The sequence below is a fragment of the Vulpes lagopus genome, chromosome 8 (assembly GCF_018345385.1).
Source record: "Vulpes lagopus strain Blue_001 chromosome 8, ASM1834538v1, whole genome shotgun sequence".
Classification (NCBI taxonomy): domain Eukaryota; kingdom Metazoa; phylum Chordata; class Mammalia; order Carnivora; family Canidae; genus Vulpes; species Vulpes lagopus.
This window is the reverse complement of record NC_054831.1, coordinates 130,989,591-131,015,428: the sequence shown is the minus strand read 5'-3', so window position 1 is coordinate 131,015,428 and position 25,838 is coordinate 130,989,591. Positions and strand designations below refer to the sequence as shown.

Sequence of the window (25,838 nt, the reverse complement as noted above, 5' to 3'; positions counted from 1 at the left end):
GCAGGACAGGAGGAGGGGAGCGGGGAGCAGGGGCGCTCTGAGCTCGCAGACAAAGGGCGTGTGTTCCCATCCAGTGCACTTCCTGGGTTTCCATTACAGGAAGCTTGGCACCTGCCAAGGTGACACTGACACCAACCGGGCTGGTGCGGGACCGCCTTAGCGGGACGCTCCTCTGCACCCAGGAGCAGCGACGGAGGCAGAACCCGCGGCCAGGGGTGCTGAGCAGCAGGTAAGTGGTGGCAGCTGGACCCCCCCATCGCCCTTCGGCTTCCCCCTTCCCCAGCCAGGCTTAGCCTAGAGCAGCTGTGTGGAGGCCTGGGCCCTAGAAGGAGGCGGTGTGGCTCTGGACGGACGAGGGCCCCAGATCAACCCTTGGGTGCCTCATTGTCTCACCTGGGGGTGCAGTGAGGTGGCTCAGGGGAGATCATGGAGGTGAGGAAGGGCAGCTTCATTTTTGTCTATTCTAAATAAGCTTCTGGTTTACAAAGCACTTGAAAGGGGGGTTCTAGGCCCATGGTATCTGCAAACCCCGGGTCACACCTTCATCCTTAAGATCCTTCCCATCCCTGGCAGCCAGCAGCGCCCCCCTCCCAAGGCCCTGGGGAAGCTCCGGGAGCTGCTCCAAGCAGCTCCCAGCAGCGCTGCAGGCCCGGGAATGAGCCCGACCAAGGGTTCGGGCTGCCTGGAGTCTGCGTCTGCTCCGCCACACGGGGTTCTAGAAACCTCGCTTCCACATCCCTGCTGGTGGCAGACGCAGGGGCCTCGGGACCAGCAGAGCAGCACCCAGGGGCACCGGTTCCTCTGGGTTTGAATCCAGAGCCACCACTTGGCCCTCCTGCGGCCTCACGCCTCTCCGGGCCTCAGTTTCCTCAACTGTGAAGCAGGAATGACCAGCCCTGCGGCCCGGGGCTGTCCTGGAGATTCGATGGAGGGGGCTGTAGGTCAGGCGCCTGCACATCGGAAGCCTCTGCCACGGTGGTTACCGTTTTGGTATCGTTATGGTGGAGGCTGAGAGGCTCAAAAGTGGGTGAGGGATTCAGAGAGGCTGGGAGGAGGAGGGGAGGGGGGAGGAGACCGGTTACCCAGGTGCCCCCCTCGCCCCCCCCAAGTGTGAATCCCTCAGGAGCCGCCCCAGAGCCATCTGGCCTGGGGGACCCTAGGTCTGGCCACAGGGGCGAGCTAGACCCTGCCTGGCCTCTCCCCAGATGGCGCTGGGTCCAGCCTCTGGCCTCAGCCTGCTGTGGGTTTAATCAAAAGAACAATCTGTTTGCCTCTGAATCAGACCCAGATTCCTTTTCCCAGCAATGTTCCCGAGGCCTCCAGGGACCCAGACGGGCCCATCCCCATCCCGGCTCCATCTCCTGTCCTGGGGCCTGGGCTCCGCTTCCTCCTCCCTGCTCTGCTCTGGCTTGGGTCCGGGGACTGCAGGAGGTGGGAGGGAGGTGGACACTGCAACCGGGTGGCAAACCAGGTGACCTGATTGCCTCCTGGGTGCTGCATACCAGGCTTCCTGGAGGGGCCTGGGCCCCCGGGTGACACCGGGACCCCGCTGCAGAGGGTTTGAGGGTGTACACAAGCGGCGATAGCTGCTCAGGACAGCAAATTCAGATGACTTGCTGCGATGAGCCTCTGAGACCCCCACCCAGGGTCACCCCTAAAAAAGCCCCAAGCCCAGAATATATTGACCCATTGGCTGCCGGAGTGGTTCTCACGGTCACTACCACCTTTTATCCTGAGGCTGACCCCGAGAGGTAAGCAGCCACTACCCCCATTTTACAGACAAGAAACTGAGGCTCTGGGAGGTGGTGCAACTGCCTAGGGTCACTGGGTTAGTGAATGGCCATGGAACCCAGGTCCCCTGACTCCTAGGACCCTGGGGGAGCCCAGGTCCCCCCACTCCTAGGACCCTGAGGGAGCCCAGGTCCCCCCCACTCCCAGGACCCTGGAGGAGCCCAGGTCCCCCCCACTCCCAGGACCCTGGAGGAGCCCAGGTCCCCCCCACTCCCAGGACCCTGGAGGAGCCAGCAGTCCCCACCCTGGAGGAGCCCAGGTCCCCCGACCCCTAGGACCCTGGAGGAGCCCAGGTCCCCCCCACTCCCAGGACCCTGGAGGAGCCCAGGTCCCCCGACCCCTAGGACCCTGGAGGAGCCCAGGTCCCCCCCACTCCCAGGACCCTGGAGGAGCCCAGGTCCCCCCCCACTCCCAGGACCCTGGAGGAGCCCAGGTCCCCCCCACTCCCAGGACCCTGGAGGAGCCCAGGTCCCCCCCACTCCCAGGACCCTGGGGGAGCCCAGGTCCCCCCCACTCCCAGGACCCTGGAGGAGCCCAGGTCCCCCCCACTCCCAGGACCCTGGAGGAGCCCAGGTCCCCCCCACTCCCAGGACCCTGGAGGAGCCCAGGTCCCCGACCCCTAGGACCCTGGGAGATCTCAGGCCAGACTCAGGTGTAGGTACCGACCCCCCAACACACCCCCGACAGGGCAGGTGGGGCCGCCGACCCAGGTGACCTAGGGAAGGCGGGGAAGGACCACGCAGGGCGCACAAAGGCGGGGGTGGGCGGGGGTGGGCGGGGGAGGCCCCCGGGCCGGGCGCAGGGGCGGGAGGAGCGGTCGAGGGAACAAAGGGCGGCGGCGGGGGCGGCGCGGGGGCGCCGGGCAGGTGGGGGGGCAGGTGGGGGCAGGTAGGGGCCGCGTCCGCCGGCGGGGATCCCGGCCCCCTCCCCCGAGCGTCACCTTTTATGGTAAGGCGGCGGGGCGGCGGGGCGGCGGGGCGGAGGGAGCGAGGGGCGGGGAGGGCGGCGGCGCGGGCGGCGGGGCTGGCGGGCGCGGGCGTCGGAGCGGAGCCGCTGGGGGCGCGGGCGGCGCAGGTAAGCGGGGCGCGGGGGGCCCGGCCCTTGCGCCCCTGCCCCGGCCGCACACAGGTGACAGCGCGGGCCGCAGCCCCCCGGCGCCCCCGGCCGGGACCCCAGCCCCGGCGCCCCACGGGGTCGGCGGGGTCGGCGGGGTCGGCGGGGTCGGCGGGGGCGCGGGGCGCGGGGCGCGGGGCGCGGGGTGCGGGGCGCGGGGCGCGGGGCGCGGGGCGCGGGGCGCGGGGCGAGGCGGGCCGGGCGGAAGCTCCGCACAAAGGGGACGCGCCCGCACCTGGACCGCGTTAGAGCCCGCGGCGCCCCGCGGTGACCCCTGCTCGCGGGGGGGCGCCGGCTCGAGCTCCGCGGAGCCCCGGGCCCCCCGCCCAGCCGGGGTCAGGGGAGCGGGAGGAGGGGCCCGGGCCGCCCCTCTCTGGGCCTGCAGCCCCGCGGGGGGCCGGCAAGGGGTGTGCGGGGTCCTCCCCAGCCCTGCTCCGAGGTCCCGGGAAGAGCCCGGCAGCGCCCGATTCCTGCCCTGGAGGACGGAAGCCAAGCCGGGTCCTCCCTGCGCCCCCCCAGGCCGCTCGCCCCGGGCTCCTCCCCGTCGGGGGCTGGGGGACCTGCTGGCCTCCTCTCTGCACCTACCGGGGCCCCAGATCCGGAGCGCGCCCTCCTCGTGCTCCCCCAGCCAAGCACCTTTCAGGACAGACTTTTTTATTCTCAGTTTAGGAAAAAAGGGAGGCCCAGAGAGGGTCAGTGACCTGCCCGGGTCACCCAGCAGGAAGGAGGTGGGGCTTGCTGTGAATCCAGCTCCGCTTCCTTGGCTTCCCTGAGGTGGGAGAGAGGGAAGGGGAGAGGGAAGGGGAGCCCCTACCTAAAGCTGCAGGGTCCTCTGCTGGGGGTGGGGGCCTGGGGGGCTGGGGGCTGGGGGCGGGCACAGTCTCATGCCCTCCTCCAGCAGAGTCATTCCAAACCAAGCATAGGTTGTTTTGTCCCAGCATCAAAGAACAAAGCTTACAGGTGGTTCCAGAAGTTTTTGGAGGGGGTTGAAGGAGTAGGAAGGAAGGGAAAGGGGGGCACTACCGGCAGGCCCTGCAGCTCAGCCAGCCTGTCCCCTGCCCTGGGCTGCAGCCTGAAGCGGGGCTGGGTGGTTGGCTGGCTGGATCTCAGCCTCCTTCCTTCCTCTTGACAGGAAATGACTTTCTTTCCCTTTGTTCCCACTTTCTCCGCTTACCCAACTGGATCTCAGATCCTCCCTCTGCGAGAGGAAGGATGGGGGGGAGGGTCCCCTGGGTGCGGCTGGCCAGTAGCCACACAGGGAGCACTCCGGGGTGACCTGGGGGCAGTGGGACCTGAGTGGGGCCGAGGCTCCCTCTCTCTGCAGCCCTGGGTCCAACTGACAGGCTTTGAAAGTCCCCAGCGGGGCCCCTTCCCCTGGGGCCTGAAGTCCCTGCAGGAACCGCAGGGAGGGATGGCCTGGGGGGGTGGGGGGTGGAGCTGCCCAGCTGTGAACATCTGGCCTCAGAGCTAGGACGTTTGCCTTGGATGTTTTCCGAGAAATCCACAGATCTGACTTCCCGGAGGGGTGGGCTGGGGTGGAGTGGGGGTCAGAGCGAGGTCGGAGGGAGGTGGAGGGGGCGTCCACACAGCCTCTGGGGATGAGCCCAGAATGCACTGACCACAAGGAAATCTATCCGGATCGGGCCATTCCGGGGTGAGAACAGGCCTGAGGATTTGGAGGCCCTGCACCATCCAGGGAGGGAAGAGTATGCCAGCTCAGGTCCAAGGACCCCCCCCTCCCCGGGACTCTGGGCAAACGGTGCTCAGTTAGAATCCGGGTCTGCTAACTCTGCTAAGATGACCTGGAGAATTCACTTAACCTCTCTCAGCCTCACCTGTAGAGTAGGGACTTACCGGGTTGTGTTGCAAATTAGGTGCCTTTTTTTTCCCCCAAAGATTTTATTTATTTATTCATGAGACACAGAGTGAGAGAGAGGCAGAGACACAGGCCGAGGGAGAAGCAATTTAGGTGCATTGTGAGGCTCAGAAAGCATGTGCCACAGTGCCTGGCACACAGCAAGCGCTTGGTCACTTAGTGCCACTGCTGTTGTTTTTTGGATGTGAATCTCTGAAAACTGCTCACGAAAATAGAGTCTTAAACTTTGAACAAAGTGTAAAGCCAAAGTATCAAACCACGTGGTTTTACATGACATACGATCGTGGCAGCCAACAGAAGAAAGCACACATACTTCCGAACATCACTTATGGAACAAGAAACAAAAGGAAAGTCCTTTGAGAGAACTTTTTTTTTTTTTTTTTTTTTTTTTTTGAGGGAACTTTTAAAGCTCTCTTCATATGTTGGTTTCTTATTCAGAAGACGTATTTTATATCAGAGTGAGCTATGTGGGGTTTTTTTTTTTAAAGATTTTATTTAATTTTTTTTAAAGATTTTATTCATTTATTCAAGAGAGACATAGAGAGAGGCAGAGACACAGGCAGAGGGAGAAGCAGGCTCCCTGCAGAGTGCCCGGTGCAGGGACTCGATCCCGGGACCCCAGGATCATGCCCTGAGCCGTAGGCAGAGGATCCACCACTGAGCCACCCGGGTGCCCCTGTGCTGTATGTTTTAACCAAACATATAAACCGATGTAAGAGGAATTGAGGCACATTTGTTGTGTTTGTTACTATTATTCCTTCAATCACCAAGAGAGTCCAAGGTGGCCAGTGGACTTTGAGATAGAGGGGCCCCGTGAGTGGCCACGTAGGTTCCAAGCCCACCATGGGGTCCCTCAGAGCCCTCAACCCCGTCCACCCAGCCCCGCTTCTTGAGATTCACGCACCAGGTCCCTGTTTACTCTTCTCCGCACACACCTGTGCGCTGGGCTTCGGCGCCACGTCGGGGTGGCTCAGCTGGAGAGTGACTTAGAGGGATGTCACCCTGGGCATCAGCCCTGGGCGCCCAGCGAGGACCTCTGGCTGGATGTGGTCGACTCGCCGTCCCCCCACCCGCGTGGCCCCACCTCAGCCTTGGCCTTGGCAGTTTGCCTACTGTTTGCAGACACCACCTGGGAGCCGGTGGTTGGGCTGCTTGGTCAGGAGAGTGCTGCCCGCTGCCCGGCTCCCGGATCCCGGCTCTGATGCCTACACGGGACTTGGGTCACAAAGATTGCGGGCACAGCTGAAGTCACATGCAGTCACTTGGGGAGGTAGGGACAGACGTGGTGACAGCAAGCCAACCTGTCCTGTGATGGGCTGTCATCGCCCTGTGGAAGCAGACAGCTGCCCCCAGGAGGGGTCGGGAATCAGGGGAGGCTTCATGGAGAGGAGAGTTGGAGCTGGGCCTCCAAGAAAAAGCTGACAATCGCCCTGTGGGGGGCAAGGGAGGAAAACCTGCGGGGGTGGGGTGGGGGTGGGAGGGACTCTCCAAGGCGGGCAAGAGGAACGTCCAGAAAGGGTGAATGGTCCTGGGTGGTCAAAAAAGAAGTAGAGGGGCGCCTGGCTGGGTCAGTCGAAAGAGAATGTGACTCTTGATCTCAGGGCTGTGGGTTTGAGCCCCATGTTCGGTGTAGAGATGACTTTAAAATAAAATCTTTTCCCCCCCTCTTTTTAAAGAGTGAGGGAGAGAGGGTGGGGGAAGCGGAGAGGGACAGGGAGAGTGGGCTCGATCACATGACCCGAGATCATGACTTGAGCCCCAAGCAAGGGTTGGATGCTTAACCAACTGAGCCACCCAGATGCCCCTTAAAACAAAATCTTTTAAAAAAAGAAAACAAGTTGAAGCCAGAGGAATTCGGACTTCATTTGGAAGGTAGCAGGAAGCCATGGAAGGCTTTTCAGGAGGGGAGAGACAGATTGATGCTCTAGAAGGATCACTCAGGGACAGGTCGGGAGCAGGACTGGAGACCACCGGGGCCCCCCCGCCACCCCCCACCATGCCTGGTTTTGGAGATGGGACAGGCTGAAAGATTCTAGAATCCAGGCCTGACTGGATGCAGAGGCTGATACAGAAAAGAAAAGGTGCTGGCTGTGGGCTGGGCTGGGGGGGCAGCAGGGCCCCGTGGTCAGGAGCGTGGGCCCTGGACTCCAATCCCAGCCGCGCTGCTGTGTGACCCTGAACCAGTGAGCCTCTCTGAGCCTTGGGCTCCCCACCTGCCGGGAAGGTACTGCCCCCCGCGGCCGGCAGGACTCGGGACTGGGTGGACAGAAAGTGCTGGGGGCCGGCGCCCGGGGTGGGCCCTGGTGCCCTGCCCTCTGCCTCCCGGGCTGGGCCCCGGGGCGCTGACAGTCCAGGCTACGTCCTCCCCCCGGGACCCCCGGGGCTTCGACCTCCCCGGAGTGGATCCCAGGGTGCGGCCCAGTGGCAGGCGGGGACCCTCCTCAGCTGTCAGATGAGGAACAGTCATCTGCGGGCGAGCAGGGCAGGGCTGCCCTTTGCTTCCCCGGGTGTGCCTGTGCCGGTCGCGGGAGGGGCCGTGTGCAGCACCGTTGGCCAGGTGACACCTGCCCTCCCCCACACGACACCCCAGCCCTTCTCCGTCTGGGCCCAGCCGCTCCTGTCTTGTTAGGAGAAGGGAGGCCCCACGCCCTGGGGACGTGTGTCTGTCTGTCTGTCTAGGTGGGACACATCCCTGTGCCTTGAGCCCCCCACCGACCCTGAGCCCCCCTCTGTCCCCAGCCCCACCAGGAACCGAGACGATGGCCTCAAAGCCTGAGAAGAGGGTCGCCTCGTCTGTCTTTATCACGCTGGCCCCGCCGCGTCGGAACGTGGCTGTGGCTGAGGAGGTGAGGCGGGCAGCCTGTGAGGCCCGGCCGGGCCGCCCCTGGGCGCCTGCTGCTCCCGTCAAGGCTCCCGGGGCTGGCGCGACAGGGAGGCCCAGCCCTTGGACCCCCCCTGCCAGGGCGGCCGCCGCGGTGCCAGCTGTACCACCCCAGCTCTCCAACGGAGGTAAGAGGGCCAGGGGACTGGGCAGGAGGCTGGGGCAGGGGCAGGCCACTCAGTCATCGAGCACCTGCTACGTGCCAGCACCCTCAAACCCACCCGCGCGGGTTTGAACCTGGCTCTTCCACTTGGCTGTGTGATGTTGACAAGCCACCTAACCTCTCTGTTCCTGTTTCCTAACCTATGGAATAGGCGTAATGATAGCACCTTCCTCAGAGGATTGGAGGAGTTAATGCATAAGTTTGGGCCAGCGCCTGTCATGTAGAAAGTGTTAAATGTGTTACCAGTTGTCACTCTTCTGGGTAAGACACTAGGGACCTGGAAAAAAAGACAGGGCTTTCGGACTACATGAAACTCAAATCTTAGTGAGGGAGACAGATGACAAAAATATATAATGTTGGAGAGAGAGACACAAATGCTGTACAGGGACAAAACACGGTGAAGAGGTGGGAGGTCCAACTTTTTATGGGATGGTCAGGATGGCTTCTCCAAGGAGCTGACATTTCAGCTCAGCTAAGACCTGAATGACAGGATAGAGATGGCCAGTGGAACAGCAACTGCAAAGGCCCTGAGGCAGGAATGAATAGAACATCTCGAAGGACCTCAAAGGGGGTCTTATTCTCTCTCAAGCTCTGCCATCCACTTGCTGCGTGGTCTTAGGCCAGCTGTTTGTTCGCTTGGTTTTGTCCTCTGGGAAGGGGAAATCTGGTCATGTATGTCGTACATCCGTCATAGAAGGGATATACTTCGTACATGGCTGTTCCTTTACCTTGTGCCTGGGCCTGCTGGCGTGGTGACGAAGAGCCTTGGAGACTCTACTCCGTGGAGCCTTAGCTGTTGGCTGGGTAGAAGCAAGGAAGGAAGACAACCCAGGGGCCTGGGGCAGGGAGATGGCTCACCTACTAGGACACCAGGTGGAATAAGGAGGCACAGAGACATCAAGGATGAGCCCCCTGAGGTCCCTGGGTGCCGAGTCAGATGTCCTGCTGTCCCCGAGCAAAGTTAGGGTAGCCCTGTGCGTCCATCCCCGCAGAAACCACCTGAAGACCAATAGGAACTGCCCATGCCGGGAGGCCGGAGAAGGGGCCGCGCATGTACACGTGTGGGAATACGTGAACATTCGAGTAACCTGCCTCTTCGTGTGACACAACCCTGTAGACTGATCTTCCTTGCCAACCACACACCCCAAGAACACGGCCTCCTCCGGGTACTTCCGTGTCCAACCAGGACCACGATGACCGGAATTCACGCATCACAACGTGTGATCCAGTGGGACCCTTCTGGGTAGTAGGGGGAGTCCAGAGTTGATAGTTTAGATGCCCAGATGCCATCATTTCCAGGCCGTTGTCACGGGTTGTTGGAATCACCGTCAGAAGATTTCTGGAGGGAGGGAATGAGAGCAGAGCGCCCCTGGGTGGGGGCGCCCAGCAGCCGTGCGCTGGTCACCCATCCTATTTGCCATTTTGGCAGCTCAGGGAATCTCGGGGTTGAGCCTCACTTGAGTGGGACGGGTTCTAGGGGAGCCGCTTGGTCGCGGGTCTGACCGCAGAACACAGAGCGGGCCCTGGGGCCCTGCCAGCTGCTCAGAGCCATCTCTGCTGCAGGCCGACATCTGACACCTCGGCTAGGGCTTGTCCCCTGGGAATCCACACCCATTTCTTCAGCCCTTTCATCCTGATAGAGGTCCCCACGCCCCCCTCTCGATGCTCACGCGGACTCCCACGGCCTCACCAACTTCAGGAGTCCGTTTTTCTCTTGGCTTCTCTTTCAAAGTCTGCTCCTGGCCGTGTTGAGCCAGGGCCCCACTGCACCCCTGCCTGGGGCCTCAGGCCTCTCTCTGTCTTGAACCCTGTCCCCTGCCTTCGGTCCCGGGAGAGGCCCGAGCGCTCCCGCTGCCCCTCCGGGGATCCGGTTCCTGACTCACCCCAGCCCATCTGGAGCGAGGCTCTCGCAGCCCAGCAGCCTCGGCACCAGGAGGGGCTTGTTCAAACACAGCCCTGGGTGTGTGGGCCCCACCCCGGGTGTTTCTGACGCAGCAGGTCCGCGGTGGGGCCGGAGAATTTGCATTTCTGACGCCTTTCCAGGTAATGCTGATGCTCCAGCCTGGGGAGCACACTCGGGGACCTGTTGCTCTGGCCCACGGGCGGTACCAAGCAAGTGAAGCTTGGGGAGTAGAGGACTATGGTCTTCAAGGCCTGACGCCAGCAGGGTTTGAACCAGCAGGGGCCGCTCCACCTGGGAACTGATCAAAAATGTGAATTCTCAGGCGCATCCCCCAAGGCCGCTGAGTCAGAAGCTCTGGGGGTGCGGCCCACCGTCGGCATTTGAGCAAGCCCCCAGATGATTCTGCGGCTTACTCACAGGTCTAGAATAATCCTCCCATCTGTACAGTCCCTCGGGCCTTGGGAGAAACGGGAAGGGGCTCATCATCTTTGCAGATGGACAGGAAACGTGAGGCCCGGGAGGCGCCCCAGTGAATCCGCAGGGAGCGGGAGCCCAGGCGGGGTCTTCAGGGCGGGGGCGCTGGCGTCTGCTTTCCTGGGGGTCTGAGCGGTGTGACCCTGCGTGGCCTGACCGAGATGGGAGGCGAGTGGAGGGCAGGCGTGGACGCCTTGCCCCATAGGGTTTTCGGGGCAGGTTCGCAGCCGCACTCGGGCTTCTCCCCCGAAGCCCCACGTCCTCCTCCCGGGGAGCTGGTGGCCTTGCCGGGGCAGCCGGGGTGGGGGCCAACCTCAGCCGCCCTCCAGCCCGGGTCTGGAGCCCGGGGGCCCCGGGGACCCCGCTTCCCAGCCGGGGTTAGACTCTCCTGCGCTACCTGTGAAGCTGATACCATGCCAGGATCCTTTCCCTGTGTGTGTACGTGTGTTGGCTTTGGGTGATTCTTTTTTAAATTTTATTTTATTATTTTATTTTGTTTTTTAGAGAGAGAGAGCAGGGGAGGGGCAGGGGCAGAGGGAGAGAATCTTAAGCAGACTCCGTGCCCAGGCTCAGCGCAGAGCCCGATGCTGAGATCACCACCTGAGCCGAAATCAAGTCAGACCCTTACCCGGCTGAGCTACCCAGGCGCCCCGAGTGGTCCTTTTTTAAATTTTTTTTAAATTTTATTTTATTTTTTTAAGATTTTATTTATTCATGAGACACACACACAGAGAGAGAGAGAGAGAGGCAGAGAAACAGCCGAGGGAGAAGCGGGCTCCCTGTAGGGACTCGATCCCAGGACCCCAGGATCACACACTGAGCCAAAGGCAGACTCTCAACCGCTGAGCCTTCCATACGCTCCTGGTCCTTTTTTTTTTTTTTTTTAACGAATCTTTTTTTTTAAATTTTTTAAAAATTTTTTATTTATTTATGACTCACACAGAGAGAGAGAGAGAGAGAGGCAGAGACACAGGCAGAGGGAGAAGCAGGCTCCATGCACCGGGAGCCTGACGTGTGATTCAATCCCGGGTCTCCAGGATCGTGCCCTGGGCCAAAGGCAGGCGCCAAACCCCTGTGCCACCCAGGGATCCCTTTAATGAATCTTTAAAACATACACAGAAATAGAGCCTCCCTGGCATCTAGTTCCCATGACTGCTGATTTTGCCACATTGTTTCACCTGTTTCTTTTTTTTTTTTTGTATTTTTTTATTGGAGTTCGATTTGCCAACATACAGCATCACACCCAGTGCCCATCCTGTCACGTGCCCCCCTCAGTGCCCGTCACCCAGGCACCCCAACCCCCGCCCGCCTCCCCTTCCACTGCCCCTTGGTCGCTCCCCAGAGTCAGGAGTCTCCCGTGGTTTGTCTCCCCCTCTGTTTCCCCCTCAGCTCCCCTCCCTCCCCTATGATCCCTTCCACTAGGTCTTATATTCCCCGTGTGAGCGAGACCATATGCTCATTGTCCTTCTCCGACTGACTCCACGCAGCATCACACCCTCCAGCTCCAGCCACGTCGAAGCTAATGCTGGGTGGTCGTCATTTCTGGCGGCTGAGGGACACCCCCTGTACACAGGCCACGGCTTCTCTATCCGTCATCTGTCAAGGACCCCGAGGCTCCTCCCACAGTCTGGCTGTTTCGGACACTGCTGCTGGGAACACTGGGGGGCAGGTGTCTCGGCGTCCCCTGCATCTGTATCTTTGGGGTAAATCCCCGGCAGTACAATTGCTGGGTCGTAGGGCAGCTCTATTTTTGACTCTTTGAGGAACCTCCACACTGTTCTCCAGTGGCTGCACCGGTTCCCATTCCCACCCCATGCAAGAGGGTCCCCCCTTCCCCACATCCTCGCCAACATTTGTTGTTTCCGTATCACCTATTTCACTTTTATTTTCCTGTTTACGTTTGTGAAAAATTTTTTAAAGATTTTATTAATTTGAGAGAGAGAAAAAGAGAGCAAGTGCACAAGCCAGGGGAGAGGCAGAGGGAGAGGAAGAAGCGAGGGGGCTGGATCCCAGGACACTGAGTTCATGACCTGAGCCGAAGCAGACATTTGACTGAACCAGCCAGGCACCCCTTGTGAAGTAATTTATTATTTTTTTAAAGATTTTATTTATTTTTTCATGAGAGACACAGAGAAAGAGAGAGGCAGAGGCACAGGCAGAGGGAGAAGCAGGCTCCATGCAGGGAGCCCGACGTGGGACTCGATCCCAGGACTCCAGGATCACACCCTGGGTCAAAGGCAGGTGCCCAACCGCTGAGCTACCCAAGGATCCCCTTGTGAAGTAATTTAAGGGAAACCCCAGTAATCGGGTCATTTCACCCCGCTTCTTCAAGGTAGACCTCCAATGATGGCCAGCTTCTTGCAGAACCACAGCACCAAACAGCGCCTAACAGAGTTAACAAGATTGCCTTACGGTTGTCTAATTCTCCCTCCATAATTACTTCCCCCTGACGTACCGTAAAAATGCCTTTCGAGTGTTGGATTGTAGCAGAATGAAGGGTTCGCAGTGTCTTTTCTTGTGTTCGTATTGTATTCCCTGCATATTTCTTGTAAACTCAGTGGAATATTTCACTCTTCCTCATCTACAAAATGAGAATCCATGAGATGATCAATCCTTGGAATCAGCATCCAAAAAAAAGCCTATGTCAGCTGGCCCATGAAAATAAAAAATGAGTCACCAACGCAAGTCCCATGGAATGGAATTTAAAATTTTTCTAGGGGCGCCTGAGTGGCTCAGCTGGTTAAGCATCCAACTCTTGATTTTGGTGCAGATCATGATCTCAGGGTCCTGGGATCGAGCCTCAAGGCGGGCTCCGTGCCCAGTAAGGAGTCTACTTGAGAGTCTCTCTCTCTTTCTCCCTCTGCCCCTTCCTCTTCAAAGAAATAAATCTTTAAAAAAATAAAACAAAAATTTCCAGTAACCACATGGGAAAAAAAGTAAAAAGGAATAAGTAATACTAATTTTTTAAAGATTTTATTTATTTATTTGAAAGGGAAAGAGCATGGGAGTGGGGCAGACTGCCCGCTGAGCAGGGATCCCAACTCGGGGCTCAATCCCAGGACCCCAAGATTGTGACCCGAGCCAAAGGCAAACACTGAACTGACTGAGCCACCCAGCTCCCCAAGTGATATTAATCTTAATAATGTCTGGAGGGGGATCCCTGGGTGGCTCAGCGGTTAAGTGCCTGCCTTTGGTCCAGGGTGTGATCTTGGAGACCCGGGATCAAGTCCCACGTCGCGCTCCCTGCATGGAGCCTGCTTCTCCCTCTGCCTGTGCCTCTGCCTCTCTCTGTGTGTCTCTCATGAATAAATAAATAAAATATTTAAAAAAAATAATGTCGGGATCCCTGGGTGGCGCAGTGGTTTGGCGCTTGCCTTTGGCCCAGGGCGTGATCCTGGAGACCCGGGATCGAATCCCACATCAGGCTCCCGGTGCATGGAGCCTGCTTCTCCCTCTGCCTATGTCTCTGCCTCTCTCTCTCTCTCTCTCTGTGACTATCATAAATAAATAAAAAAAAAAAATTAAAAAAAAAAAATAAAAATAAAAAAAAAAAAAATAATGTCTGGATGCCTGGGTTGACTGAATAAACGAATAAATAAAATCTTAAAAAATAATAATTTTAATAATGTCTATTATGCCATATGAGATAGTAAAATGATCATATCAGCAGTAATGAAAATTATCAATGAGATATCTTATATATTTTTTTTCAGTCCTGGGTCTTCCAGCACATCTTGATGTGGACCAACCACATTCCAAGTGCTTAATAAATAGCCACATGGGATTGGTGGCTGCTTTATTAGAACAAATATATGAACTCTGTATGGTTGTTTTTCTCTAAAGTCTTTTAATTCCAGTCTTTTAATTCCCCATTCTTTTTTTTTTTTTTTTTGCATGCCATTGCCTTTTTGAAGAAAGTAGGGTCAGTTTCTGATTTTTCCCTTTGCTTCCTTGAGGCCTCGTTCAACTCACCTGCTTTTCCAAATTTATCCTAAGTGGAGTTAATTCTAGAGACCTGATTAGATTGAGTTTGGCTCTTGTTTGTGTCTTGGGATTTGCTTTGGAAGAACATCTCTTAGGTGTGCCTGTACCTGCCTACAGAGTAACATGAGCCCGAAGACCCCTGGTGCCTGCTGGGGTTAATCAGTGCATTCACATGGTGACAGCCTGACCCCTCCTCTGGAAAGTTCTACATCAACCTTTAGCTTGATGCTTTCAACACTTGATATCAAGATCGATTATTTAACCAGGGTGGTGGTTCCCATGCTTGGGTGACAGTCCCTGGGAGGGCTGCTTATGCTCTATATGGCTGGGCCTCCCCGCTGCAGGTTCTGATTCTCCAGATCTGGGGCAGACCCAGAAGGTGCATCTTTGACCCAGTCCCAGGCACTGCTGGCTGCTGCAGAGCCAGGAGCCACACTCCGAGAGCCACGGCCTTAGGGGTTGAGTTTGTTGGGAGCCTTCTCGCAGGGAATCGGGGCCCTCGAGCACCCAGGAAGGGCGTGCTGTGATGCAGGGCTCTGATGCCTGTTTTCTGAGTCCAGCCCGTCCCATCCTCACGACGGCCTGGAAAGATTGATTCCCACCTTTCAACTGAGCAAACAGACCCAGAGTGATTAAGTCTCTTGCCTAAGGAACCTAAGGAGCCTGAGATGGAACCAGGTGTGGGTGACCCTGGACCTGAGCTCCTGGCGCCCCCACCATATGGCCTCCTGGTAAGTGGGCACCTTTTCTGTCCACCTGCAGAGGCTCAGGCCAACCCTCTCTCCCCTTCTGGTTGCAGGATGTTCTCCGCCTCCTCCTACCCTGGATGGCGAGGACGCGCTCCCCGACCTGGACCTCCTCCCACCTCCGCCACCCTCCCCCGATGAGGAGCCTCCTGCCTCTGTGGGGGCATCGCTCATTTCAGACTTCGAGCAGCTGCACCTGCCCCCGCCCCCGCCTCCGCCACAGGTACTGCTAGCCCCTTGGTCCCCCCAACGGAGCCCTAGGGCCTGCGGGGATTTAAGCCTGGAGCTTGCTTCTGCTTGGGGGCTGTCCCTCTTGGAGACCCCAAAGCCTGTTAAAGGTGGTCATGGTTTTCAAGGTCCCTGGAGGAAGGCTGCCGTAACTCCTCCCCCTCAGGTGCCCCCTTCAGCTCTGAGAAGAGGTTTCTAATCCTCTGCCCTTAGCAGAGCCCATTGTAGAAACGGGAGGGATTTCCAGCCACGGGAGGATTCCAGGAGATTCCCCAGGAGTCGAAGGCAGCAGCTTTGGGCCCAGCCACCGCTGTAACCATCCTGCCGAGTGACCTTAGGTCACCTGCTTCTCCATGCCTTGGTTTCCTCCTCTGTACAGTGGGGCTGACTGTGCCCGGTGCCATCAAAGGAGGAGCGGAGCTCCAAGGGCTGTGGGGTCCCCACTGGATGACACCTGTCCTGCCCTCCCCCTGTGTCTCCCACAGCCCCTGGTGGAGGGGCCTCCACTCCAGCCTCGGCCCAGTCTTCCCAGGCCCACGGAGGAGGAGCTGCCACCTGCCCCAGAAGAGCCTGCTGGTTTCCACGAGAGAGAGGCATCCACAGGTAGGGGCTCGGGGCTGAAGGATTCTGGGTGCTCCCCAGGGGCCCTCACTGGACAAGCATGAGCTTCCAGGTGGGAACTAGGAGAGCAGAGACTCCAGCCTCTGTCCTCACTCACTGTTCCGTGATGGGCTGTAGAATCGTACATCAGTTTTATGTGTCTTGCCTTCATCTTTTTCTTTTATAGCTGAAATCCATTTTTTGATGCTAGGGGTGTTTTTGTTTTTTTTTTTAAGATTTTTTTTATTTGACAGCAAGGGAGGGTGGGGGAGGGGCAGAGGGAGAGAGAGTCCTAAGCAAACTCCTTGCTGGGTGCGGAGCCTGATGCAAGGCTTGGTCTCATGACCCTGAGGTCACAACCTGAGCCTAAATCAGGAGTCAAGTGCTCAGCTGACGGCACCTCCCGGGCGCCTCTAACTGAAATCCATTTAAATATTGATCAGCAAAATGTGCTATGATAGCAAGATGCCTTGAATCTTTTCACTATTTAATTTTTTGAACGCACAATGTTCTCACGCACACAAGATAAAAAGGATGGAAAGGCATACGGGGAAAAGTCTCCCCTTTGCAGCATCCCTGTGTCCCCCGCTTTCCTGCCAGATGGGCAGCCTCTGTTGTTAATGTCTCTGTTGTTAACGTATCCTTCCAGAGATATCTTTTTTTCCTTAAGGTTTTATTTATTTATCCATGAGAGACACAGAGAGGAGAGAGAGAGGCAGAGACACAGGCAGAGGGAGAAGCAGGCTCCACGCAGGGAGCCCGATGCGGGCCTCGATTCCAGGACCCCGGAATCACGACCTGAGCTGAAGGCAGACTCCCAGCCATTGAGCCCCCCAGGCGCCCCCCTTCCAGAGATATCTGACCCATATGCAAGCAAATGCAAATACGTGCCTCCCCCCAACACCCCCCTCAGCTCACAAACTGTAGCAAACCGTGCTCTTCTGTACTTTACTTTCTTTCCTTCAATCATCTTACAGCCCGTCCCACATCAGAGCATAAATGGCTCTTTTGTTTTCACGGCTGCATAGTATTCCCTGTCGGGCCCTGCCGTATGCATTTAGCCAGTCGCCTGTGGACGGGCACGTAGGTGGTTTCTTGCTGTAATAACAAGGCTGAGACGGGTTGCCTTGCACGTAGGTCATTTTGCCTGTGTGCAAATTTCTGAGAGAAATTTCTAGAAGAGGAAATACTGTGGCCAAAGGGTAGGTGCATTTCTAACTCTGATCTTTTTGCCATATTGTCCTTTGTGCTCCTCCGGACCTGCACCCCCACCAGCAGTGTCTGAGGGCACCACTGCCCGCAGCTCCCCCAGCCCCGTGTGTTATCCGTTTACTTAGTAGCTAGTAAGTGCTTAGCAGGCACCACAAGCCCTCTCTACTCCAAGGTTATAATCTAATTCTCTGGTGTCTTCTAGTCTTATGGTTTCATTTTTCACGCTTGGGTCTTGGATACATTTGGGATTATCTGGGTATAAAGGTGTCACAATGGAGCCTCCTTTAAATTTTTACACATGGCAACCCACTTGTTCCTATGCTTAGTCCTTTGATGCTGTGTCCTTTGATTTAGGCTTTTTTTTTTTCTTAAGATTTTATTTTTTTAAGTAATCTCTACACCCAACATGGGACTCGAACATGACCCCGAGTCAAGAGTCACAGGCTCCACTGAGCAAGGCAGCCAGGCGGCCCTGATGTAGGCTTTCGGAGGCTGTTCACATTCCTTGTTACTGCTCCTCCAGAAATGAGGCCACACACACAACCCCCGGGGCTCGAGGCAGAGACCCAGCACTCTGGGCTTCTAGAGTTCTGGGGGTGCCTGGGTGCAGTACTCCCAGGCCGAGTGGCTTCCAACCCATGTCTCTCTCCTCTCCTACAGACGTCTGCGGCTTCTGCCACAAGACCGTGTCCCCCCGAGAGCTGGCCGTGGAAGCCATGAAGAGGCAGTACCACGCCCAGTGTTTCACGTGCCGCACCTGTCGCCGCCAGCTGGCCGGGCAGAGCTTCTACCAGAAGGATGGGCGGCCCCTCTGCGAAGCCTGCTACCAGGTAACCACCGCCACCGCCACCCCACCGAGGCTGGCCTCCGGGCGCCAGGCACTGGGCTGGGCACTTGGAAGCTGTCCCATTATTTCATTCCCCACAGGAACCCTGGGGGGCAGGCGTTCTTGAGCCATTTCACAGGTGAGAAAGTTGAGGCTCAGAGAGGGGAAGGAGCTCAGCCACGGTGTTTTCGTTTTATGTGGCTGCTATAGCAAAGTACCACACACAAGGTGGCTTCCAACAACACACGTTTATTCTCGGAAGTCCACGGGCAGGTTTGCGCTCCCTCCAGGGGCTCTTGGGGAGAATCTGTTTCCTTAACTTTTCCGGCTCCCGAACCTGCACCCCTTGCATCCTTTGGTTCCTTCGCAGGGTGGCATCTTGCTGCAGTGTCCTACTTCTTCTGTGTCAAAACTCCCTCTGCCTCCCTCTTGCAGGGACACTTGGGATGGCACTTAGGGCCCCCTCAGGAGCGTCTCCCCATGTCAGGACACTTCACTCGATCATATCTGCAGGCCCCTTTCCAGGGAAGGTTCCAGGGATTAGGCCCTGCATGTCCTGGGGGCGTTTACCCGGCCTGTCACACAAGTCACACTCCGGAAGGGAGTGGAGCTGGGATTCCCCCCAGACCCTGCCTGTGCTCTCACCTCTCTCACCTAAAGCCACACGTTCCGATGCAAGGTCTCACGGAATCTGTGTCACCTCTGAGTGCCAAATGCAGTCTGGGAGAGAGAGCCAGATTGGATGCATTGATGTTAGAATTGCTAACCTCGGGGCGCCTGGTGGCTCAGGGGTTGAGCACCTGCCTTCAGCTCAGGGTGTGACCCTGGGGTCTCGGGATCGAGTCCCAAGTCAGGCTCCCTGCATGGAGCCTGCTTCTCCCTCTGCCTGTGTCTCTGCCTCTCTCTCTATGTCTCTCATGAATAAATAAATAAAATCTTAAAAAAAAAAAAAGAATTGCTAACCCTCTGACGGCGTGTGGTATACTGACCACTCACAGACGCATCACCCGGGTGTGTACAGGCCTCACGTCGTCCTTGTAAGTTGGTAGCACCCAGGAATCTGCGTTTTTAGCGAGTTTCTCGGGTGATTCTGATCCACACTCCAGTTTCAAAACTACTGATTTGAAGGGTTAGATTTGGAGGACTAACGGGTAGAAGCCAAGCAATCTGATGACAGTCTCAAGACATCACCACAGCCAGTGAGGCACCATGGGAACAGCAAGGAGCCAGGCCGTCCCCACCCCATCCCTCTGACCCCATCAGATGACAGCAGGGGATAGCCTTATCCTCTTCCCTCAGCTTAAAGCCAGGCAGGGGTGAGGCACTGAGGGGAAGTGGGGGCGAGGGAGGGCTGACAGCTGGAAGCATCGGGAAGAAGACTTGGGGTGTTCTAGGGAGAGAAGAGCTGCCCCCGGACAAGGAGAGAGGGAAATGTCCCCACCAAATGGGAGCAGATATACAGGCAGTGGAGACCAGCATAGCGATGAAGTCAGGTAGGTGAACAGGAGCACAGCCAGGAAGGGGAGAGAACTGTCTAGAAGAGAAGGTGGACAGGCTGCAAGGTCTTTACCCTGCGTCTCTCTCTCTCTCTCTCTCTCTATCTTTCTCCCTCTCCCTCTTCCCTACCCCCTCTAATCCTTCTCATTCCAGAAGGGATTTGAGGCAGCTTATAAGAATGTACAAATACCTATAGTAAACAATATTTGTCAAGAGTGTTCAGAATGTTGTCAAGAGTGTAGATCTCATGCTAACTGTTCTTACCACAATGAAACTTCAAAGATAGATCAAGAAATCAGAAGAGAGGAAAATCAAAGTAGAAAGTGAGATGAGACCAGAGGGCAAGTTCGTACCCCAAAATATATGAATAAAGGACTCCCTACAGTCAGTCCTAAAAGTGGAACCTGGAATTTGGTTCTGGGCTTCCAAGTGGCCAAATGGAAAAGGGAAAGAGTTTCAAGGTGTATTGTCTACAAGATAAAAAGCACACCAGTTCTTCCAGGAATTTCTTTTTCTGACTCTGAGGTTTAAGAGAAATCTCTTAATCTGTCCTGTGGGCCCCTAGTGGCCACTGGCCTTAAGCATGTCCTAGTGACAAAAAAATGCAGTAATAGTTTCTTGGCAGGATTGCTAACTGTCGGCCAAGGATACAATGCCAAGCTTGATTCACTTTAAGCAACGATGCAGGTTTTGGGGGGCAGGGGGGTTACAGGCTGGTTGCATGAATATGAGCCCTTCTCCCATAGCCATGTGGGTAGCCAGCCAGAAACCCCTTTCGGCTTGGAGTGGGCAAAACCATGGGATGGCTCTGAAGCAATGTCCCTCTGTCCCAGGACACCCTGGAGAAGTGCGGCAAATGCGGCAAGGTGGTCCAGGAGCACATCATCAGGGCCCTGGGCCGGGCCTTCCACCCCACCTGCTTCACGTGCGTTACCTGTGCCCGGTGCATCGGGGACGAGAGCTTTGCCTTGGACAGTCAGGATGAAGTGTACTGCCTGGACGACTTCTATAGGTGCGAGAGGGGTCCGCGCACTGGGTGGGACTCGGCCACAACCGAGGTGCCCGGCCCCAGCTCCCGGGGCTGGAGCAGAGCTTTCCTGCACTCCCCGCACTCAGAAACCAGTTGACCTATTCCACACACCCTGTATTTGACTGCGCACCTGCTTGTAGCTGAAACTCTGGGTACCTGCGCTGTGCCAGCCACCCCACATGGGTTGGGCCCTTTGATCCCCAAGACTGGCCTGTCAGGCACGTTCTGTTAGGCATTCTGCTTTACCAAATGTGGAAACTGAGGCAGGCAACAGACAAGTGCCTGGCTGATAAGTATGGAAGTTACCATGCAAACCCCCAGACCCCAGGAGCTCCCCGTGGAGCTAGGGCCTTAGGAAGCAGTAGCCCCAAGCTCGGGGTCAGGCTCAGCCCCTGCCCTGGGTTGCCCACTGCCCAAGGGGAGACACATGTCTCTGTTCGAAAGGAAGAGAAGCAGCAGCAGCAGTGACCTACATTACAAGATAAACGAAATGGGGGTCAGCCCCACGGAACACACAGGAGATTTCCCCACTTTCTCAAATTCAAACGTTGCCCGGTCACTTCCTTGCCTCGAGCTAATTATACCCTGGGAAGCGGGCGCTGATTACACAGTCTCTCCATCCGCTCCTGCCCGGAAGAAGGAGGCGGCTGTGGCTGTGGCTGCAGGTGCAGTCACACGGCAACACGTCTGAAATAGCTCCGGGCGGTGGGGGATGTGGGGGCCGTGGGGGGTGGGGGGAGGCAACCAGCGCCGCCCCGGCTCCCGCAGCTGATTTCTGCGGGCCTGGCCTCAGCGCCTCGAGCGTGGCTTCCCTTCCCTCTAGGAAATTCGCCCCGGTGTGCAGCATCTGTGAGAACCCCATCATCCCTCGAGACGGGAAGGACGCCTTCAAAATCGAGTGCATGGGGCGGAACTTCCATGAGAATTGCTACAGGTGCGAGGTGAGTGGGGCGGTGAGGAGCTAGGATCGTGCTGCAGGGGGGGTGTCAGGGGGGGCTGGTGGGGGCGCCCCGAGCCGTGCGGAGAGCCCTGCAGGTGCCAGGCCTACGCTGGGCGCCGGGGCCCAGGGACGAGTCAGGGTGGGGGCCCAGCTCCCACGTGCTCACCGCCCAGTAGCAGACACGTAAGAATGGAGACAGTTACAGACACGGTCTATTGACCCGAGCTCCGAGTTAATGGTAAAAACCAAGCTCATCCTGCTTTTCTCAAGAAAGGGAATCTCATGGGAAGGCCGTCGGTGAGGTCGGTGAGGTCTCCCTCCATCTCTTGGTTCTCCCTGTTTTGCGTGCTGGCTTCGTCTTCACTTCCTGGGGGCTAGCATCCTGGGTGAGGAGAGGGATACGGGCATGGTCACCCTTCCCACTGAGGAACCCCATCTGGGGACCGGTTCAGGCTCAAGAAGGCTTCTGATTGACCCAGCTTGGGTCACATGGCTATTCTGAGCCAGTCACTGCCTGGGAGTTCTGATTGACAACCCCCCGGGGTCAGGGACGCTGAACCCTCGTTGGCGCAGAGGGGGTGTGGGGCAGAGCCGCAGCACAGGCGTCCTGTCCAGGTGCTGGGAACGAGCGTGTATAAATCAGCTTTGGGACAAAGGGGGCGGTGATCAGGTCCAAGCAGGGCGGTGCCATCAAAGGCTCTCTGGTGGAGGAGGCAGTGCCTCACCTGGGTCCCGCAGGTGAGCAGGAGCTTACCAGGCATTCGGGGGAAGAAGGGAAGTCCAGACGGAGGCACAGGCCTTTGAAAACCCACCGGGACACAAGCAAGCCTGGAGAATCAGAGGGGAAGTTTTAGGTTTGTCTGTAGTGTCGTGTGCCAAAGGGTGTGGTAGCAATGAGGCCGGAGAGAAGGAGAGGGCCTTAGTACCAAGCCAAGGAGTCTGGACCTCAGGCTACCGGGTGGAGGGAGGCTGAGATGGGGAGGCCGCTTAACTGGGTGCAGTAGCCCCAGCCAGAAATGCCCAGCAGAGGGGCCCCCGCTCAGCAGGGTCCCATGCTTGCTTCCAAGCTCTGCTGTCACCGCCCTTGAAATCCTTCCTCTTTGAACAAGAGGCTGTACTTTGCACTTTGCCCCGGACTCTGCAATTATAGTCAGTCCTGCTGCGAAGGCTCTGAGTCCTGCCCATCCTCTTCCCCTGTCACACCCCATGTTGCTGATGTGTCTTCTTGGTGATGGTGACAAAGGTAGCAACTTTTAGGGGTGCCACCGAAGTGGGGTGTCCAGAGGAAATCTCTTAGTCAGCCGGTGAGTAATTCCAAGCGTCGATGTTACTTTGCACTTACTTAGACCTGCCTGGAGCCAAGAGGCTGTTTGCACAGTGACCAGGGCGCTCGGTGGAGAAGTTGACGTGGTGCGTTGCTCCTGGTTCGAGGTCCAGCTGATAACACATCTTGAAAGAACAATGATGTCCTTCAAGTGCTGTTATCACCACCTCGACTTCCCCAGGCTGGTGGCGACTAGCTTCTCCCTGAGGCCGGCTGCTGAGCCAACAGACCCTGCCTGCCTGCCTGCCCCTGGTGGGCTCGGCCAAGGCGGCCGTGAGCGTCACCCGCGCTGCTCCCATAGGTCAGGGCTTTTAGGACCCGAGCTGTTACATTTCAGAGGGTAAGGCTTGAGCCGGGGCCTGGAACTGACTCGGGGTGCTGTTTCCCTGGACAAGGAAATGGGCTTTGAGGTTGCCATCTCAGATGAGGAACAGGGGAAAAGGCTGAGCCCGAGAAAAGTGGCTCTAAGCCTTGTGGGTCTGACCCGGGGCTAGCCAGCTTTGGGCCCCCCCACAGCTGCCTCCGGACGGCGACTCGGTCATGGTGGCGGTGTTTACTCCCTCGATTCTAATTTTGGAGAGGTCACATGTCCCCCTCTGGGATCTCAGGCTTGGCACCTGATACTCTGGGAACGCCTCGCAAGTGGCCTTTAGGATCCGGGCACCCTGCGGGACTTGGGGTGCAGTTGCAGGGAACAGACACACGAGGGCGCCCTTCTCCCCCGCTGTGCCGGGTCCAGAGGGCGGCCTGACCCCAAAGTTGTCCCCGTGGGGAGCAGCCCCTCTGGTCTGATCCATGCGGCTTCCAGAGGCTGCCAGCCGCGCCCTGTACCAGGTCCAGACCTGGACATTAATTGTTCCCATCGTTGCTGTCCAGCGTGTGCCCAGGTGAGGCCCTGATGGGGTGTGGGCAAAGTTTGGGCCCCGAATCCCCGTCCTCCTTGGTCCGAAGTCCTTGGGTGATTGGAAAAATTGGAAACATTAAAGTTTGTGCCAGTGCCGAAGCTGTGCAGATGGGGGAGCTTCAACCGCTGCAGAAAAGACCCCTGGAGACCTGTCCTGTCCCAGCTCCGGAATCAGCTGTATGGCCTGGGGCAAGCCCATGTCTCCCCAGACCTCAGTTTCCCCATCGGTGGAATGGAGGGACTGGACCAGATTCAGTTATTCACCAAGCAGATGTTTATCGTTTGCTCGTGGTGGACCAGTCCCTGGTCTAGGTGGGGTCTAGTGGTAAATGGGGTTACCGCCTCGCAGAGCTCACGTTCTAAAAGGGCCGCTGAGTGGTTGGTGAGGCCCTTCTAGCTCCTTCCACGATCCTCTGAGCGTCCTCAGCTGTCCCCCTCGGCTGACTCTGCCCTCATCACTCACACCTCCGTGTGGATGAGAGCCCCCACGTGTCTTGTCTTCCCTGACCGAGACCTGGCCCAGGTGTGTTGGGAGAATGGGAGTGGGGGCCACGTTCCCCACCCGTCGGGAGTACATTTATTTGATGAATTTCATCAGCAAATGCTGGGGTCCCCCCTGCCCCAGTGGGCTCCAAGCTGCCGTGCTCAGGCCTAGGGTCCATCCACTTGTGCCCTGTTTCCCGCAGGACTGCAGGATCCTCCTGTCTGTGGAGCCCACGGACCAAGGCTGCTACCCCCTGAACAACCGTCTCTTCTGCAAGCCGTGCCACGTGAAGCGGAGCGCTGCAGGGTGCTGCTGAGGGTGCCTTCCGGACCCTGGGGCTGTGAGCCGCCCACTAGCCCTGGACTCGAGGGGGGTGGGGGGGAGCTTTCCTGATTCAGTTTGCCTTTCTGACCCACTCTTGCACACTTTCCTTCTGAGCCAGGATGGGGACCAGCCTGCAGCTCTGCCCACTATGTCTGGGACGCAGGGGCTGAGCCACCCCAGCCCCCTCCCAGCTCACGGGTGGGTGGCTGGTAGCCGCTCCTCCTGCTGGCCTCTACGTCCGGAAGTCTTCCATACCATCAGCCTCATGCCCAGGGTTCCCATCTCCAAGGCTCCAGCCCCGCTTGAGCACTGGCCCTGACCCCCATTTCATGGGTGAGTTAGAGTGAGTTCTCTAGATGACACCCTGTGTCCCTAGCAATGACACTTTAGCTGTCCCCTAGGGGATACTAAGACCAGCCCTGGCCTGTGGACCGAGCTGTTTGAGTAAAACTCCAAGGTCCCTTAAAAAGCCTTTTTTAAAAATTTGAGGTTTAAATGATGAGCAATATTCTTTGGATTTGGGGCAAGGTGGGGATCTTAATAGGACGTTTCATAAATGTACAAGAATGTGACCTCGTGGTGGCAGCCGTGGACTTCTCACCCACCCATGTCCAGGAGGACATGTCATGCTGACATGGGGACCAGACCGAGGTATGCACCTGAACGACAGACAGGAGCAGGAGGAGAGGGTGGTACATGCTGATACCCAGGGACATCAGTGACCCACTCTGCTCTGCCATCTGGCGCTCCTCCGGTGCGACGGTGACTCAGCATTGATTAAGTGCCAGTTGTATGCTGGGGAACAGGGTACAGGAGCTGTGCATGTTCCTCCTACAGCCTTGACTGGGGCTGTGCACACAAACCCCACACATGCACAAACATCTTCCAGGACAGTGCTGGGGTGTCCCCTCAGCCTCCCTGTTTATCCCCCTGTGTCTCCCTCGACCCTCCAACCCAGGCCACCCTGTGACCACTGCTCCCTCAAGGCTGTACCTAGAAGATTCTTCTTCCCTTTTAAGGAAAATCACTTTTGTTGCTTTGTAACTTCTAAGACATTTTGTAAGGCATAAACAAATTAAATGTGCCTTCCTCCCTAGGGTGGTCTGGATGCACCACGCACCCCTGTGGGGAGGCCCTGGGCTCTGAGCACCGGGAGAGTCTCCCTGTTGAGCCCCGTTTCTGGCGCAGAGCTTGGACAGTGAGTCCCAAGCTCCAGGCATTCACAAAGCACCTCCACAATATTTGTCGTAACCGAGGACCTCCTGTTCGCTTATTCCTTCATATTTTCTTTGACTCAACATACTTTTTACTTATTTCGAACTTTAGTTATGCTGAATGATGTATCCTGCAGCCACGTCTTATGTGCTAGTTATGTTTTTTCCTATTACACGTGAAAATAAACGCATACCCACTAGAACTCCATCTGTTCCGACTAAGATCTCACCCAGGCGCGCGCTGGCCTTTGGCGGTAGCGGGGAAATTTCTGTTGGGTGTCCGCTCACTGTGGCATGTCGGTGTCCAGACGGTGCCTCTACCTC

At 57.3% G+C, this 25,838-nt stretch overlaps 1 protein-coding gene across 3 annotated transcripts; it reads left to right on the top strand.

The window, feature by feature from the left end:
* The first annotated feature begins 10 nt into the window (after positions 1-10).
* Positions 11-25,717, top strand: FBLIM1 (filamin binding LIM protein 1). Of its 3 annotated transcripts, XM_041766982.1 has the most exons (9): positions 11-229; positions 7,520-7,789; positions 14,985-15,154; positions 15,645-15,762; positions 17,632-17,801; positions 20,128-20,306; positions 21,148-21,265; positions 24,179-24,316; positions 24,419-25,717. In XM_041766982.1, the coding sequence occupies exons 2-8, from the start codon at positions 7,540-7,542 to the stop codon at positions 24,290-24,292; spliced, it is 1,119 nt and encodes a 372-aa protein (XP_041622916.1). In that variant the 5' UTR covers positions 11-229; positions 7,520-7,539; the 3' UTR covers positions 24,293-24,316; positions 24,419-25,717. The 3 variants fall into 3 exon arrangements, with proteins under 3 accessions (XP_041622916.1, XP_041622915.1, XP_041622914.1); XM_041766981.1 differs by lacking the exon at positions 11-229 and adding an exon at positions 2,653-2,739 and having other exon boundaries at positions 24,179-25,717; XM_041766980.1 differs by lacking the exon at positions 11-229 and adding an exon at positions 2,809-2,865 and having other exon boundaries at positions 24,179-25,717.
* Positions 25,718-25,838: the final 121 nt, after the last annotated feature.